The sequence below is a fragment of the Pteropus medius genome, unplaced genomic scaffold (assembly GCF_902729225.1).
Source record: "Pteropus medius unplaced genomic scaffold, Ma_sr-lr_union100, whole genome shotgun sequence".
Lineage (NCBI taxonomy): Eukaryota > Metazoa > Chordata > Mammalia > Chiroptera > Pteropodidae > Pteropus > Pteropus medius.
In genome coordinates this window covers 995,503-1,012,302 of record NW_024345479.1, presented here as the reverse complement: position 1 = coordinate 1,012,302, position 16,800 = coordinate 995,503, and the positions used below count along the sequence as shown (strand labels likewise).

At 45.5% G+C, this 16,800-nt stretch overlaps 1 protein-coding gene across 2 annotated transcripts; it reads left to right on the top strand.

The window, feature by feature from the left end:
- The first annotated feature begins 13,346 nt into the window (after positions 1-13,346).
- GAST (gastrin) lies at positions 13,347-15,136 on the top strand. 2 transcript variants are annotated; one of them, XM_039873799.1, is made up of 3 exons: positions 13,347-13,655; positions 14,618-14,833; positions 14,955-15,136. In XM_039873799.1, the coding sequence occupies exons 1-3, from the start codon at positions 13,463-13,465 to the stop codon at positions 15,056-15,058; spliced, it is 513 nt and encodes a 170-aa protein (XP_039729733.1). In that variant the 5' UTR covers positions 13,347-13,462; the 3' UTR covers positions 15,059-15,136. The 2 variants fall into 2 exon arrangements, with proteins under 2 accessions (XP_039729733.1, XP_039729734.1); XM_039873800.1 differs by lacking the exon at positions 13,347-13,655 and adding an exon at positions 13,858-13,910.
- Positions 15,137-16,800: the final 1,664 nt, after the last annotated feature.

The following is a 16,800-nucleotide window of genomic DNA, read 5'->3' as shown; positions in this document are numbered from 1 at the left end:
CTCTTGTGCGTTTTAATCTCCAGTTCTTTGGGATGATTCTAAAGTAAGTTAGCAAGATCTGTTAAATCAGCTGTCTGGAACTAACCACAATTATCTGAACATGCAACAGGAGGTTCGTGAACACCTTAATCCAATTGCTATGATTTGGGTGTATCTCGGGCCTGAAATAACAGTTGTGTCCGTTTGATGAGAAAATGAGATGTGGAAATTCCCAAGGCTAAGAAGTGGTAAAACCTCATCTAGAACCCAGGAGTCCCTGTCTCTTCTTTCCACCAGAATACCTACCTATACCTTTACAATTTAAATAGCCCACTTTGCAAAGATTGAGTGCTTGGTACATGAAGTACCGTGTGCTGCAGATCACGGCACACGAAGGTGAGCCAAGCAAGCAGACACCCTGACAGGGCATAAGACCAGCACACAGCCTTGACATGCGGCAGAAAGGGTCCAAAGGATCTCAAGAATTGGGTGATCCCCAGCTCTACCCACACCCAGGGAGTCAGGGAAGGCTTCATAAAGGAGATGCCATCCGAACAAGGAATTCAGGCTGAGAGGAGTCAGGCCCCAGAGGTGGAAGCACCCAGTGTGTATGAGGACCCTAAAGTAGGACCATTTGGCTGGAACAAAGGTCCTGCATAGAGTGGAAAAAGTACAGTACTGTCTACTATGCCAGGCCCGTGCCAAGTGCTTAAAGTGTACATCCACCATTTAACAGTTGGGACTCTAGCCCCATGGTAAAACTGATTCAGAGGGGTAACAAGTTTGCCAGCAAGTAGGTGAGAGAACAGAGTAGAAGAAAATGACAGCTAGAGAGTTGGTGTGAGATCAGAGTGGGCTGCGGCACAAGCTAAGATGATTCTTCCCTTCTCCCTTCCCCCATATCCTCCCCTCTCAGTCTTCCTGCCCCACCCCAGGCATCAGCAGCCCTCCTGCTGCCCAGGCCGCCATCTGTAACGGACAAGCAAGGACAACCAAAGATTCTTAAAATGGTGATAAACGCTTAAAATGGTGTTTATTAAAATGTCATTTAAGACAAAATGAAAAGCAGCTAAAACTACACAGGAATTTACAAAAACTAAACCCTATTCAAATTGCTGTAAACTCTAGAAGAAACACTATATCTGTGAACTGAACATTCTACCAGGTAGCTGTAGCCTTGACCCCTTTTCCTCACAATCCGTGACAAGTGGCATCAGTGTCAAAACAGTGTACTATTCACAAGGCTTTGAAATTACAACTTAGTCATTTTTTTTTTCAGGTGTTATGCATTATTTGAAAATTAGCATAATCTGAGGTTTTGGTAATTTCTTCACTCTTAAACGCTAATTCAAATATTTATAAAATGCACTGTTCTTGGGGACTTTGTTAAAAATTCAGAGTGTCAACCCCACCCAGGACAGTTTGGCTGAACAGTGCCCAGATTCCACCTGTTTTTCAAGGGCTTACAGAAATGTCTGAGAACTGAAAAGAAATGTATCATCTCTAAAATTTGACCCCAAAACTGCAAAATAATGAATAAGTGCTTAGCATTATAAAAGGTAACATTGGCAATGACTGCAAAATAATTCTTACCTATATATGTTAACATAATCAAGTTCTAGAGAACAATAATTTTTAACAATCTGTAAAATGTATAAACACCTTTTCAAAAATGTAAAAAAAAATGCGTTTGGCCTGTAACTGCATTTTTTTTTTCATCTGGTATGAGGTGTGACCCAGCCTGAGGCTAGAATGCCTGGCCTGCCAACTCCAGGAAATGGCTGTGCCTTTAGAACCAGAGATTCTGATCCAGAAGCACTGATGTGGGCCCATGAACCAGCCTTTTTAACCAGCATCAGCCGATTTCTGCAGGAACCACACTTGGGGAAATAGTGCTGTGGGTAATGGGGAGCTATTGGGGAAACATCAAGAGAAAAGCATTATCAGAGCTAAACTCAAGGGAAAGTAGTATTGTATTTAAGATGGTTTGAAAAGGGGGTGGCCAAGGGTCAAAACCTGGTTACCAGCACCTGAGACCCCCAAACCTTGGGACTATGAGATTTCATGCATAATGTACATATGGGTATTTTCTTGAGAGACTGTCCATGGCTTTTATCAGATTCTTAAAAGAGCCCACTGCCCAAAACAGTTAAGAATCACTGGTCCATGGTTTCCTCCCAAGGCTTACAAAACCCCAGGGATTAACAAAAGTTTTCCAGGCCCATCATTACAAGCGTCAACAGTGCCTATTTCAATATCGACTTTTAAAATTAATAACTATTTTAAAATATTTATAAATATCTCACACTGAGTGTGTATCGGGCAGAAGGCACACACACAGCGGCCAGACTCCACAGTGCTCAGAGCCTGTGCGTGACTCACTCGCTCCACAGCCACTATCGCCAGCTGTCACCCAGCCGCAGCAGTCCAATAGTTGCACAGTTTAAATTGTCTTTAATCATAGTCCTTTATGGTTAATTTATACCCAGCGTGGACAACTGGTTAAAAACAGGAAGCGCAGGGAACACAGGAAACGTTAACGTGGAGCACAAATATGTCAGTCACTCTGTGTATGTCAAGTCATTGATTCTCGCTTCATTTCTGTGAAACGACAGAAAACAAGCACAGGGACAAAGTCAGGTGCAGAGAGATGGGATTTACCTGGTTCCATGGTCCACTGTGGAGACAGAACTAAGACTTGCTGCTCAGCATCTCCTGGGAACGTGACAGACGTGCAGAATTTTAAGCCCCACCTACTGAACCAATCTTCATTTTAGCACTCTCCACTTAAAGTTTAAGAAGCACCGGTTTGGACCATAAAATTAGCAGACCTCATACTGTAATCTGCAAGCTGGTTAAAAAAGACAGTATCGTTATGACTTTTTAAGAAAATTTTATAGGAGTTTATTTGAGCCAAAATGACAACGTAGGTCGGGAAGCAAGATCTCAAATACTCCATGACTTACTTTTTATAACTGCATTTTTTATTATAGTGTTAGATCTGAATTGGAATACACAAAAACAATTGAAGTACAGAAAGCAACAGTTATGAGCAGAATATGAACTGATTACCATAGTACTAGCTGAGAGACACAGAACTCTGGCTGTCATGGGAATCGGCTGGGGAGTTCCCGTTGAGACCAGCCCAGGCTCAGCCCTCAGTGCCTCAAACTAGAACTACCCAAGGGGCCCACGAGTGACGGTGATCTACCCATTCACCCCCATCAAGCCCCACCAGAGCTACAGGTCCTGTTCACTCGATTAATAGGTCTCCAGGATGTCAAAAACAATGTTGAAGGAGAAAATACAGTGATGGCTATGTTGAGGGTATAGCACCAAAAAAAGCTCCCTGCCCATGTGGAGTTTATGTTCCACTGAGGGGAAGATGAACAAAATCAAACAAATTATATACTTGTCCAGATGGTGATATGTGTTATGGAGAAAAAGGGAACAGGAAAAAGTTCTCTCCCTGTCACATGCCGAATATGACCCTTTGCCAAAACACAGTTGAAATAATATAGGTATTTGTACAGTGAGTAGCTGGTTTAGCATATGATTCCCCATCTAGAATATGAACTCCATGAGAACAAGGTATGGTTTGACTTGTTTATTGCTGATGCCCACCCCTGGCATGGTGCCTGCACCAAGTAAGTATTCCATAAATATGAATGGATGAGTGAATGAATGCACACAGCAAAGAACTGGCAGTATGTCTGGACTTGGAAGAGCCGTTGTGGCTGGAAACAGAGCTTTAAGATTATGAACGCCAAAGACATAACCAAAGTCACAACATAGGTCGAGACCACCAAGGGAGCGGGAAAGAGGAACTAGACAATCCCTATGGGACTCCTACAGTCAGAGAGTAGAAGGAATGGAAGTTTCCAAAAGGTAGAGAGGTGGAAAAGTGCCTAGCAGGAGACCTTATCAGAGAAGCCCAGAGGTCTGCTGTGCCAAATGCTGCAGGAGCAACTATAGAATACTAGGAGAGATCTAAGGCCATTGGGTTGGTGACCTTGAAGAGGGTCAGAAACCCCACCAGGAGCAAGTGGGGGGTTAAAGAAGTGGGGAACTTTGGGTGCACACTACTCTTCCGTTTTAAAAAAAAAAATGTTTTTTATTTGACTACAAAAACAATACACATTGAAAAGAAATTGGAAAACAGCAAAAAGTAGGAAAAAAGAAAAAAGAAATCAGCGTAATCCACTATGTGAGAATTTCCATGTCCTTAACTGTTCTCGAAAACACTGTTTTTAATGGCTGAATGATATTCCATCATTAAATTCTTTTGGCCTGTAATCTTTATTAAAGGTTATTCTTTGACAACTCTTTCAATTTCTTCCATAATTTTGGACTATTTCAGTTTTCTTCTTGATTTGGGAAATGTATTTTTCCAGAAAATTGTCCTTTATTGAGATTATCATGTTTATTAGCATAAAATTATGCATAGTATTTCTTATAATTTTTTAAATCTCTTTAATTAAATCCTCTTTCTCATGTCTAAGCATATGTGGTTTCTGTATTTTTAATAATTAGACTTGCTTAATGTTTCTCTGTTTTAATGATTTTTTTCCAGAAAATCTATTCTTAGTCTTATCAACTCTATCATTTTTTTTCTGTCTTTCTCAATCTTTAATTTCTACTTTTATCATTTCTCTTTCCCCCATTACATTCCTTGGTTGACTTTGTGGTTCTTTTTATAACTTTCTGAGTTTAAAGATACACACATTTGTATTCATTCATTCATTTAATGATGAATGATTTAATGCTCTAAATTAGATTTGGCTCCATCTCTTAAAATTCACTGGACTATAGTTTTCTAAGTACTTTGTGGTTTTCATTTCCTTTTTGTGTATTTTTTGAGAGAGGAGCTTTAAATTTCGAACAATCAACAAGGAGGGAAGGGTTCTTAATTTCTGGAGGTGATTTACCTGCTGCTAGCTCATTGGGCAGTTACTTATAAACCTTATTTTAGGTCCCATCTGAGACCAAATGAATCAGAATCTGCATCTTAATAAGATCCTCACGGGATTCTCATGCATATTAAAAATTGAGAAGCACTATTATAAAACACACTTTGAAAGCCTCACTCTACATACTGCATTTGAAATTACACAAATTCTCCCAAACTAAAAAAAATCAAGAATCATTTAATTTCATCTACTGATTTTGGATTAGGCCGCCAAGACAATTCAATAGGGGAAAATCGTCTTTTCAACAAACAGTGATGGGATGAGTATATATCCACATGCAAAAGAATGAAGTTGGGTCCATACTTTTCACCATATACATAAATTAACTCAAAATGGATCATAGTCCTAAACATAAGAGCTAAAAATACAGAACTCTTAAAAGAAAATGAATTAATCTTCTTGACCTTAAGTTAGGCAAAACTTTCTTAGATATGACACCAAAATTGCAAGTGACAAAAGGAAAAGAGATGAATTGAACTTCATCAAATTGTAAAACTTTTGTGCTTCAAAGGATAGTATCAAGAAAGTGAAAAGACAACACACCAAATAGAAAAAAATATTTGCAAATCATGTATTGATAAGGGACTTTGATTTAGAGTATGTAAAGAACTCTCACAACTCAATAATAAAAAGACAACATAATTGAAAAATGGGCAGAGGATTTGAATAGACATTTTTCGAAAGAAGATATACAAATGGCCAATAAGTACATGAAAAGATGCTCAACATCATCAGTCATCATGAAAACGCAAATCAAAATCATAGGGAGATACCACAAGGATGGCTATAATCAAAAAGATGGATGATAATTTTCGGTGGAAGATGTGGAGAAATGGGAACCCTCATATGTTGCCAGCAGAAATGTAAAATGGTGCAGCCGCTGAGGAAAACAGTCTGAAAGATCCTCAGAAAGTTAAACATGGAGCTACCGCATGATCCAGCAATTCCTCTCTTAGACATATATCCAAGAGAATCGAAAGCATATGTTCACACAAAAACTCGTACACGATGTTCATAGCAGCATTGCTCACAGTAGTCATAAAGCGAAACAACCCAAATGTCCATCAACTGATGAATGATAAAGTGCAGTATATCCGTACCATGGAATATTATTGAGACATAAAATGGAAGGAAGTACTGACACATGTTTCAATATAAATGAACCTTGAAAACATTATATTAAGTGAAAGAAGCCAAATCACTAAAGGCCATATATTGTATAATCCCATTTATATGAAATGTCCAGAATAGTCAAATCCATAGAGACAGAAAGTAGATTAGCAGTTGCTAGGAGAAAGGAGGCATGATGACAAATCACTGCAGATGGGGATGGGGTTTCCCTTCGGGGTAGTGAAAATGTTCTGGGGTTACCTTATAGTGATGGTTGTACAACTTTGTGACTGTATAATAAGCCACTGGACTGTATACTTTAAAAAGAGTGAATGATATGATATGTGAACTATATCATGTATGTATGCATGTTGTGTAGTGTGGTGTATTTTTCAATTGCATCATTTCAAAGCCGGCTGGTGGGCAAATTGTGAGCAGGGTTTTGTCCTCATTCACATGGCAGCACCTCTTTAGCTGACGAATGGAAATGTCTTCTATCCTCTGCTAAGGATAGTTTGGAATTAGATGGGTTTATAAATGCAGAACTTTAGTAAAACCTGAAGAAATGCACTGTACCTTCTCCCTTCCCGAAATAGCTTTTCACAACAGCCAGTGAAGTCCTAGGCAAAATCAGCCATTGCAACTTTCTCCCACCTCCATTTCTCCTTGTCCCCACTGTCTGTCACTCCAACCAACCCCACTCACTGACTTAATAGATAAGAGAGTGAAGGAAGGAGAAAGAGCACCGTAGAAGGAGCAGGAGAGAAGCAAGGAGAGACATGTTTTTATTGCTTGAGGAATCAAACTGCCCAGGTTCAAGTTTCAAGTCTGCATCTGATGAACTCTGTTTTCTGGGCAAATCACTGTGTTGTTTAGAGTTTGATTTTACCCTACTTACAAGCTAATAAGTTATCCTATTACTAATTCACCAATGCTGGCAGAAGATACAAGACTCCTAGGTCTGAGACAAATAACTATTACTCACACCCTGCTAGCAGCATAATTTGCATCGATTCCTCTTACCCCACAAGTTCCTTGGTGGTAACACAATATGGACCCACATTGATGCTACACGGGCAGTAGCCACATCTCAGCTGAGAAACACTGAGCTTAGGGAATCTACTGCTTTTATAGTCAGCAGAAGCAAGCCTGCTCTTTGTCCCATAGGGAGACTTCATCTCATGCCTCAAGATTACTCACTTCAAACACAACCCTGAGAAATGGCCCAGGTAGAAAATAGTCATGACCTTACATTCAGGAATGCTTAATGCCTGTGGTGGATTGCTTCATTGCTTCTCCCAACAATCCCCAACCTCCCTGTGCCTCAGTTTCCTTGGCTATAAAGTAGGGGCAGTAGTACTACCCTCCTTATGGGGCTGTGGTGAGGATCAGAAGACATGAAGCATGCAAAGCGCTTAGCATAGGGGCCTGGCCATAGAAGTACTCCCTAAATTGTAATCACCATTGTTAGAAGAGGGAGGTGAAAATGTGTTTTAGATGTCAGCAGGCTTACATAGAGGTCCAGAGGGAAGGAGAGGGCTTCCCTGCTCACTCTCTTTTCTCCACAACCATCCATGGCACCTTAAAGTCATATCAGACTCTTCCCTCCAAGAGAAAAAGAACAAAGACCCTCTTGATAGACATTATATCCCCAGAGTCAGTGCAGTGCCTGGCATAAAATGGGCACTTAGAAAAAAATTTTTAATAAATGAGTAAGTGAATGGAAAAGTGAATGTACAAGGTCTCTAAGCAGGCAGGAGGGTCTCAGATGAAATGCCCTGATGGAGGGACTGACCTTAAACAGGGCTATACAACCTCCAGTGACGGAGGAAAGGAGAAAAGGGCAGAAGGGCTCAGACAACCGGGGTCATAGCCGGGAGAAGGGGACCGACGTCAGATGATCTTGTGAGTGAAGGGAGAGATGATTCACAAGGTTGCCAGGCAACAACCCAGCTGCAGAGTATTAATCTGCAATCGAATTGACTGGCCACTTTCAGGAACTTTCCTGTGTGCACCCAGAGGGAGACAGGAGCTGAGGAAGGGGTGGTGGTGTCCTCTGCCAGGAACTGGGGACCAGCCTGGCAGCTTCTGAAGCAGAAGAAGGGTAACAATCTAGGTGCATCACACATAACTGAAATGACAAACCGTGGGGACAGGCTGGGGAGGGAGGAAAGTGAGACCAGGAGAGGCAGGTAGGTTGTGAGGACCCAAGCAGGAAGAGGAACTGGAGGTCACAGTGAAGGTAGATTGAGCAGGACCTGGGCTTCTGGAGAGAGGCTGGGACAGGAAGCTGTGGGTGAGAAGAGGCAGCAGTACACAAGTACACAGAATCCAAGGAGATGATGGATGGGGTTCACAGCTCAGCTCCCTCACCTCCTACCTGTGGGGCCTAAAGCAAGCACCTTCACCTGGCTGACCCTCACTTCCTCGACTCTAAAATGCACCTGAGTAAAGACTCCTCTCACATAGGAGCTTTTGGAATTATTTCCCATTTAAAACCACTCTCTGACATTGCTAAACAAAGTACTTTCCAAAATTTCATTATAAAAGTGTTCCAACACACAGAAAAGTTGAATTTTAATGTGAGCACTTGTATGCTTACCACCCAGATTCTATATTTCATTGTTCTCGATCTCATATCCAAACATCATCTTATTTTTCATACACTTAAAAATAAATGTCTGTACGCTTCACTCTAAACACTTCGTTAACTAGAGTTCGACATTTGTTACAGTTCTTTTTTTCAAATAAAATTTACATACAATGGGATGTACAAATCCTAAATTTGCATTCACTGGGTTTTGACAGTCTGCAAACAGGGTTCTGGGCTTGAGTTTGAGTATTAAGCGAGATAATATGCCTGTGAGAGCTCACTCGACAGTGGAAAATGTCATTGTTAAAACATGGGAGGGTTGGGGGAGGAGGTGGGGAGAGGCAGATGGGGGAAAAATAATTTAAATCATTTCTTCAATTAAACTAAAATAAAATAAGAAAAAAAAAACATGGGAGATGACAGTCCCCAGGATGGAAGACAGGGTGATCCAGAGCTATGAGAGACAGAAAGTTGGGGAGACCTGAAGAGCTAGTATAAGGCCTGCACAGAGGAGGGGTGTTGACTTGACGGGGAGCACACCAGGGACTACTGCAGGGAAGAGGAAAATAATCAACGAAAGAAGATTATTCCGGAGGTCAGCAAGAAGCAGCAGCGGGATGATGTGCGTGTAAGGCTGGGGTAATGAAAATGCCCATAGTAATAGCAGACAGACCCTTAACTCAGAACTTGCTGTGTGAGAGACCAAGTGAATGCTACAGGTGGCTTATTTAACCCTCACCACAATCCTCAAGGTAAGTGCCAGCATTATCCTCAAATTTGGGACTTGCCTTAGTTTGAATACTCAGGAAGTACCAAGCTGGGGTTCTAGTCCAGGATAGCAAAGCCTCCTTGCCCCGTCCTTTCACACACACAAACACTGGTCTTGCTCACAGACTCCAGCTAGACAAACACCCAGGTCTCACCCCCAGCTTCTGATTTGAGAGGATTGGAGTACAGTGGGCAAGGGTTAGGGCTCCCCAGGTGATCTTCATGAGGCATGCGCTGAGAGCCACTGCTCTGAAGGCACAGGTGGGCATCAGGTGAGAACGTAGGAGGGGAGCTCAGGAAGAGAAGGCAGAGGCTGGATTGGGGGTGTTCTTTGCTCTCCTCCTAGGCAGCTGAGACTGTCCCCTGGCCCCTGAAGTTGGTGGGTGGCCTCTTCAGCTCAACCTGAGAGCAGTGTGCTTGCTGGCTGTCCTCTTGGTCCTGCTATGTTACCACTATCAGACAGCAAGTTAATCCAGAAGACGTGAACCTACTTCCCCCTCCCCAGCCCCCTGCCCTGGGAGGGCCCACGGATGCCCCACGTTGATACTAACACCACCCAGGTGTCACTGTTTGTGTTAGAACTTTCACACCCTCCAAGGCCCTGTTGCCTGGAGCAAGGTGAATGAGACATCATCAACCCTGCCCTTTTCTGCTATCAATAACCAATTAGGACTCCAGCATGGCCTCCCTGACGCCAGCTCATCCAACATGGTGAAGTTTCCCAAGGCTGCCCTGGCAGGCAGAGCGTGGTCATGTGTACAGAGTTGCCCCCTGGGGAGTCTGGGAACCGTCTCCCCTTGACAGGGTATCATTGCTATTATGTCCATTTGTGTGTGTGTGTGTGTGTGTGTGTGTGTGCCCCCACTCTTCTAGAATCTAAACTACACCAAAGCCAGGGAAGGGCCATCATCATACTTATCTCTTATCCCCAGGGCCTCATCCAGACCCTGGCTTACAGCAGGTGCTTGATAACTGCAACGAAAATGGAAGAGATGAACAGTCCCATACCTTAACGAACATCTCCCTTAACTGTGTTTGGAAAATCACACAGAAACTCATGCAAGGCCAGTTCTTACTGACGAAAGCCATCGGAGGGCTGGAGCCCCTTGCATCCTTTTTCTATTGTTGCCATAATAAATAACCATCAACTTAGAAGCTTAAGACAACACAAATTCATTCTCTCACAGTTCTGTAGGTCAGAAGTCCAGGCACGGCATGTCTCACTGGGCCAAAATCAAGGTGTGGCCAGGGCCGCATTCCTTCCTGAAGGCTCTGGGATGAATCTGTGTCCGGGCTCATCCAGGTTGCTGGCTGAACTCAATTCTTTGTGGCTGTGGGGCCTCAGCTGGGGACCTTTCTCAGCTTCTTAAGGCCACCTGCATTACTCTGCCTGTCGGCCTCCCCCTCCCATCTTCAAACAAGCAAAAGCAGGTCAAGGCCTTCTCATTCTTCAAATCTCTGACTCACCCTTCAGCCCTATTTCTTCTGCCTCTAACCAAAGAACATTCTGTTTTTAAGAGCTCATCTGATTAAATTGTGCCCATTCAGGTAAGCTCTCTATGTTAAAGTCTATAACCTTAATTACATCTGCAAATTCCCTTTGCCATGTAACATCACACGTTCACAGGTCCCAGGAACTGGGGTGTGGACATCTTTGGAGGACTGTTATTCTGGCCTGGGAAGAGAAAGATCGCAGAAACAGGTGGACAGAGAACTGAGTATTAAGCCCAGCTCTCCTTCTTGGTCATGTGAACTCAGAACAGTGAATGCTTCACCTTTCTGGGCCTCAGTTTCTTCATCTGTAGAATGGGGACACACTGGCACTTACATACTGGGGTGATGGGGAAGAGTAAGTGTATCCATTCATGAAAAGGGCTTATCAGTGCCTGGCACACAGCATTGTCATCATTATGAACACAGGGACAGGGTCCACAGGGAGAGGAAGGGGGCTGGGCCCCAGGGTCTGGGATTTGGTCTTCAACTTGGTGGACCCAGAAACTGGATTTTCTGGTCACCCAGCTAGTCAAAGTGTTGGATCGTGGATCCCACCCTGGTCTCACAAGTTCCAAAACCCTCCTCACATCAGTAGGTGCTGGTCTCTGACTGATCCGGCCTCAGTAGGCTTCATCCCTTGTGCCTCTTTCAGTGACAGTTCAGGGCAGGTGTCTCTATGAGTCACAGCCATTGGGAGGGAAAACTTTGGGTTTACAGATAATGCTTTTTAGGGAATTACCTTCCTTAAGCCTTGGGGGAGGCAAAGCTCCCCAGTGTGTGCAAGGCGTGTGCACAGACCTAGTCGCATCTCCCCTTCACTGCAGCCCTGTGAGGTAGGAATGAATGATTCCCACTTCACAGATGCCGCTAACAGGCCCAGAGAGGATAAGGGGAGAAGGTGCAAACAAATTAGCTACCCGTGAGCTTCGGGGCACCATGCACAGTGCTTTATGTACATCACCTTCACGAGACCATCTCCCCCAACCATCACCAAGTTAATTTCCTCATTTCCTGGAGGGAAAAACAGCTCAGAGAGGGAGAGAGCGGCCCAAAGCTCAGCGGGTTCCCTTGTGAAGAGAACACACAAGTCTCCATGATGGCGAGCTCCTTGGGGTGAGGGCTGTCTCTTTCAACTGTGCACAGGAGCCCTGGCTGCATGCCTGCCAGCGCCCGCAAACAGCAGTACTCCACCACATGTCGGATGGGACTATTACACGCTTCTAAATGGTGTGGTTGCCAGCCCCTGTGCAACCAACCTGCAGAAGAACAGCCAAGGAGCATACACCCCCCTTACCCAGCAGAAATCGAGTCTTGGGCTCTGGTACAACCAGGGCTCTGCTGAAAGCTTGTAATTTCCCGTTACCACAGCAACATGAACATCTCTTTTCCCCAGGATGTGAGCAGAACTGTTCCCCACCCCACTCTTCCCTCCAAGCCCCCTGAAGTCTCTACCGTCTCTAAGCTTCTGTGATTCAATTATGATCATCCACACCTGTGCTGCTTTTTGTCATTTTCGTTTATTCTATCTACTGTGTCACTGAGACCTGTTCTGGATTACAGTGGTTATTCACCAGAACATTCAGCCACTGGTTGCCATGGACACCTCACAGCCTGCTTCCTTCATCACCTATTAATTCTCAGCAAGGTTAGCTGTAAGTGTGAGTACCACTGCCCCTTATCCAGGATCCAAAGAGTGTTAAGACTCCCCAGACTGGAAGGGCCCCTGATGACGCATGAACGAAAGCAAAATCTCCAGTTCCAGCTACAGAAAAATCAAAAACAGCCTAGAGCTAGTTACGTTGGTCCAAACCAGGTCCAGGCAGCAATTTATCAAACAGGTCAACAAGCGTACCACTTGGCATTCTGGAACATCTTGGGCAAAACCTTTAGTCTCTTTACTAACCATTTTAGGATGCTTTTTTTATTTTAAAGATACAATTTTATATTAAGAGATCAGATTACTATCTCCCCTTGAGCCTCTAGGTTCAGGAGCCTCAGGAATTGGCTCTGGGTAGGGGGTTTAAAGAGGTGAGGAATGAGGAGCAGACTTGGGGAGATGTCAGGGAGCACAGAGGACATAAGGAGAAGTGGGGACCTCAGGGAAGGGCAGGTGAAGGGGTTTCAGAGGCAGCCAGGATACAGCCACGAGGCAGAGAGCGAGGCATCAACCCATGGCCCATTGCTCCTGATAACTATGGCACGTCCTGTTTGCAGAGCCCAGCAGTGGGGACAAGGGATCAATACATCACTCTACATTCACATACTCCTTGTTCTTCAAACATCAGTGTATGATGAAATATGCTTTCTCTGATTCTAAGGTCATTTAGTCCATTCATCTCACACGTCCCCTAATTGAATGTAGTCCAGGGGAGGAGCACAAGGCCTCTGACCCCACGGACATGCTAGGGACACTGTCTCTGACACCAGGGACCCTGTCTCCTGCCTGCCTCATGCCCAGATGAAGAAGAACACCCCCACCCTGCTCCTGCCCCTCACCGTGAAGGTCAACCCCGCTTAGCTTCCCCCCCATCTGGATGGCTGATTATAAATGACAGGGTGGGGCAGGGGTGATGTACCTGGCCCACCCCCCTTCCTCTCACAGTGGGGATCCTGGCCTCCTGGAGAAAGAGGGCTTGGGAGGGGCCTTGAGGGCTTTATAAGGCAGGGTTGGAGCACCCAGCCCAGCAGAGAACAGAGCAGCACCAGACCAACCCGGCAACACTTGCCTTCCAGCTCCGCAGGTGAGAGTTCCCGGGAGGAGAAAGAAAGGCTGGGAAGAGGGTGGATGGGTACCAGGCTCACATCTTGATGTCTCCAGAGCTGGGACCCTTCCCTTAGCCCAGGGCTGGACTAGTTCTTGGCACTAGGACCCACCTGGCTTCCCAGCCCTTGCCTTCGAGCTGACCTGCTGCTTCACCCAGGTTCCTGCCCTGACCCTCCTGTTACATGTTCACCTAGGAGATAAGAAGGACAAAGACTATTCTCCCATCTCTCCGGTGAGAAAACTGAGGCCCAGAGGAAGATGCGACTTACCCAAATTATTAGTCAAGGCTGGGACTGGAACCCAGGGTTCCTGGATCCTATCTCAAGCTCTTTCCTAGACCAGCACTGTCTAAAAGAACTTTCTGTGATGATGGTAATGTTCTATAGCTGTACTGTCCAGTACGGTAGCCACCAGCCACATGCGCACTGGAAATATGGCTAGTGGGAGGGAGGAATTTTTTATCTTAAATAATTTAAATTGTGAAGAGCTACATGTGGCTAGTGGCTACCATACTGGACAACACACATGGTTAGTGTTGGAAAGAGTGACTGCTGGAGCTCTCCAAAAAGATGCTGTGTGGTCTGTAACACAGCTAAATGTGTGCCTTTGGTATTATTACTTAAAGTTCGCTTTTAAATTACGAGACTGAAACATTTAGAGAGCCACTTACCTGGCCTCACATTCTGCAGAACAGTTTAGAAACCATCCCTCTAAGCTTTCAGTTCCTCTGAGAGAAGCAGTCACTGGAATTAGGGCAAGTAAGGAGTAAAGGGGCAGGGCTCAGGGCCGAGGAAGCAGGCAGGAACTAGAGGAACAGTCCACAAGCCTCTGCAGAATTGCAGACCCGTCAGCAGGCAGGGGCCTGGAGTTCAAGCCCCTGCCTCTGGAAGCTCGGACTGCTCGCTCAACCTTTAAGCTCGGCCCTTCCCTCCTTTACAGACAAGATGCACAGATTGTATGTGAATGTGCTGATCTTGGCGCTGGCTCTGGCCACCTTTTCCGAAGCTTCTTGGAAGCCCCACTCCCAGCTGCAGGATACACCCTCAGATCCAAGTGTCAATCAGGGCCTGGAGCCTCGTTGGCTAGAGCAGTTGGGTCCAGCCTCTCACCACCGAAGACAGCTGGGACTTCAGGGTCCCCCACACCTGGTGGCAGGTAGGAGCTACTGACAGCTGTCCTTGCTTGCCTCACCCGGCCAGTTTTAGCCCTGGACTCAGTCCCAGAAGCTAAGCATCCTTCCCCTAGCCTCACCTCCTCTCCCATCTCTGACCCTCAGACCTGTCCAAGAAGCAGGGGCCATGGCTGAAAGAAGAAGAAGAATCATATGGATGGATGGACTTCGGCCGCCGCAGCGCTGAGGAAGGAGACCAACGTCCCTAGAACCGAGCTGCAGAGCCCAGTCACCTCCCAGCCCAGCCTTGTCCCATGAAAAACCAATCACAATAAACTTGCTTCCAATGGATCACATTGTGTTAAGTGTCATGGGGAGCTGGGGGCAGGGTTGAGGCAGGGAGGAGATTTGAGCACCCCTCTGGGGGCAGGGACCGTGGCTTATCATCTTGGTATCCCCGGAGCCCAACACCAAACAAATGTCTCCGTGTGTGGGTGAGAGAATGGGGCTGGGGGTCGCAACCAGAGTAAGCTTTTTAAAGAATAAATCAAATCGTGTTACGCCAATCCTCCAGCGTCTCCCATGGCACTTAGAAGAGAATCTAAATTTATCAAAGTTCTGAGAGCTATTCCTCCTGGTGGGTGCCGTCGTGGGTGCCACATTTCTCCCACCTCTCTCTTCCTTTCCCTTACACAGATGCACCATGCTTCCTTCCGCTCCGAACGTTCGTCCTTGCTGTTCCCCGTGCCTGGAATTCTTTTCCCCAGCCACACACGTAGCTGGCTCCTCTTTTTCTCCTTGGGTCTTGGTTGAAATGCCCGTTTCTGAGGATTTGCCCTTTCTGTTCCTCGCCCTTCACACGCAGCCCCCATTACGCTCTAAATCTGCAGCATAATAGTTTCTGTAGAGCACATTTCACAATCTGTAGTTGGTTTGTATTCCAGCTTGTCAGCCTCCCCAGTTATTAGAAAGGAAACTGTTCAGAGTGGGGAGCCTGTGTCCCTCTTCCCTGCTGAATCTCCAGTGCCAAGAACAAAAGGTACCCAATGTATATTTGTCAAATGGGAGAGTGGCTGGCGTAGGCACTCGCTGGTATCCCACCCACAGTCCCTCACTGTCTTGTGCCTGTTCGCGGCATCCTCCCACAGGCACATGCTACTCTCCACCTGAGGGCTTTCTGAGTGTCAGGCAGTCTGGAAAGGCTGAGGAGTTAGTGCCTCCAGAAGGTCTCTCTGTCAATGACAGATGACAGTTGGAGGAGAACTGCAGGGCAGACCCCTAGGGCAGGCAAATTTTCTCTAAAGGGGCCAGATAGAAAATATTTTAGGCTTTGCTGGCCAAGAGGCAACATCAAGGCTATTTGTATAGATACTCAAATAGCCATTTAAAATGTAACCATTTGAAATATAAAAACCATTCTTCGCTTGCAGGCCATATGAAAACAGGTGATGGGCCAGATTTGGCCCATGGGTCATAGTTTGCTGACTCCTGTTTTAGAGCAAGGTCATGCCATCTGCAAAAGAGAATTATGTATTGTTTAAAAAGCCACGCCTGGCGTGCTCCTGGGCTCTGAAAAGTAACGAGCACTTGGCCGTTGGATTTCGTTACTATGCAACCAGAGTGCCCCATCATGAGCTGGGTATTTTCAGACCCACCACGTCACAAAGTTAGGTGGGCCAAGTTTAAGAGGGACGTGGAGTATTCAAGATTGGGCCTGAGGAAGGTGAGGGGGCACAAAGTTACTCAGTCACCCACACGCCCAGGTACCTACATCTATTACACCAGTGCCTCCTCTCTGCTCACCCCCATGGCCTCATTACAGGTTCTCTATGGTCAGCTCACAGAGAAGGAAGGACCCAGGCCTGGTTCACAAATGTGCAGGCCTAACACGTCGGTAAAAACTGAAAATGGACTGCTGCCACACTATGGCCCACTCAGGAGTGACCCCAAAAGGCAGTGGTGAGGGGCAATCCTTCCGGTGGGTGGAATTTCAGGTAGGAGACCTGGTCAT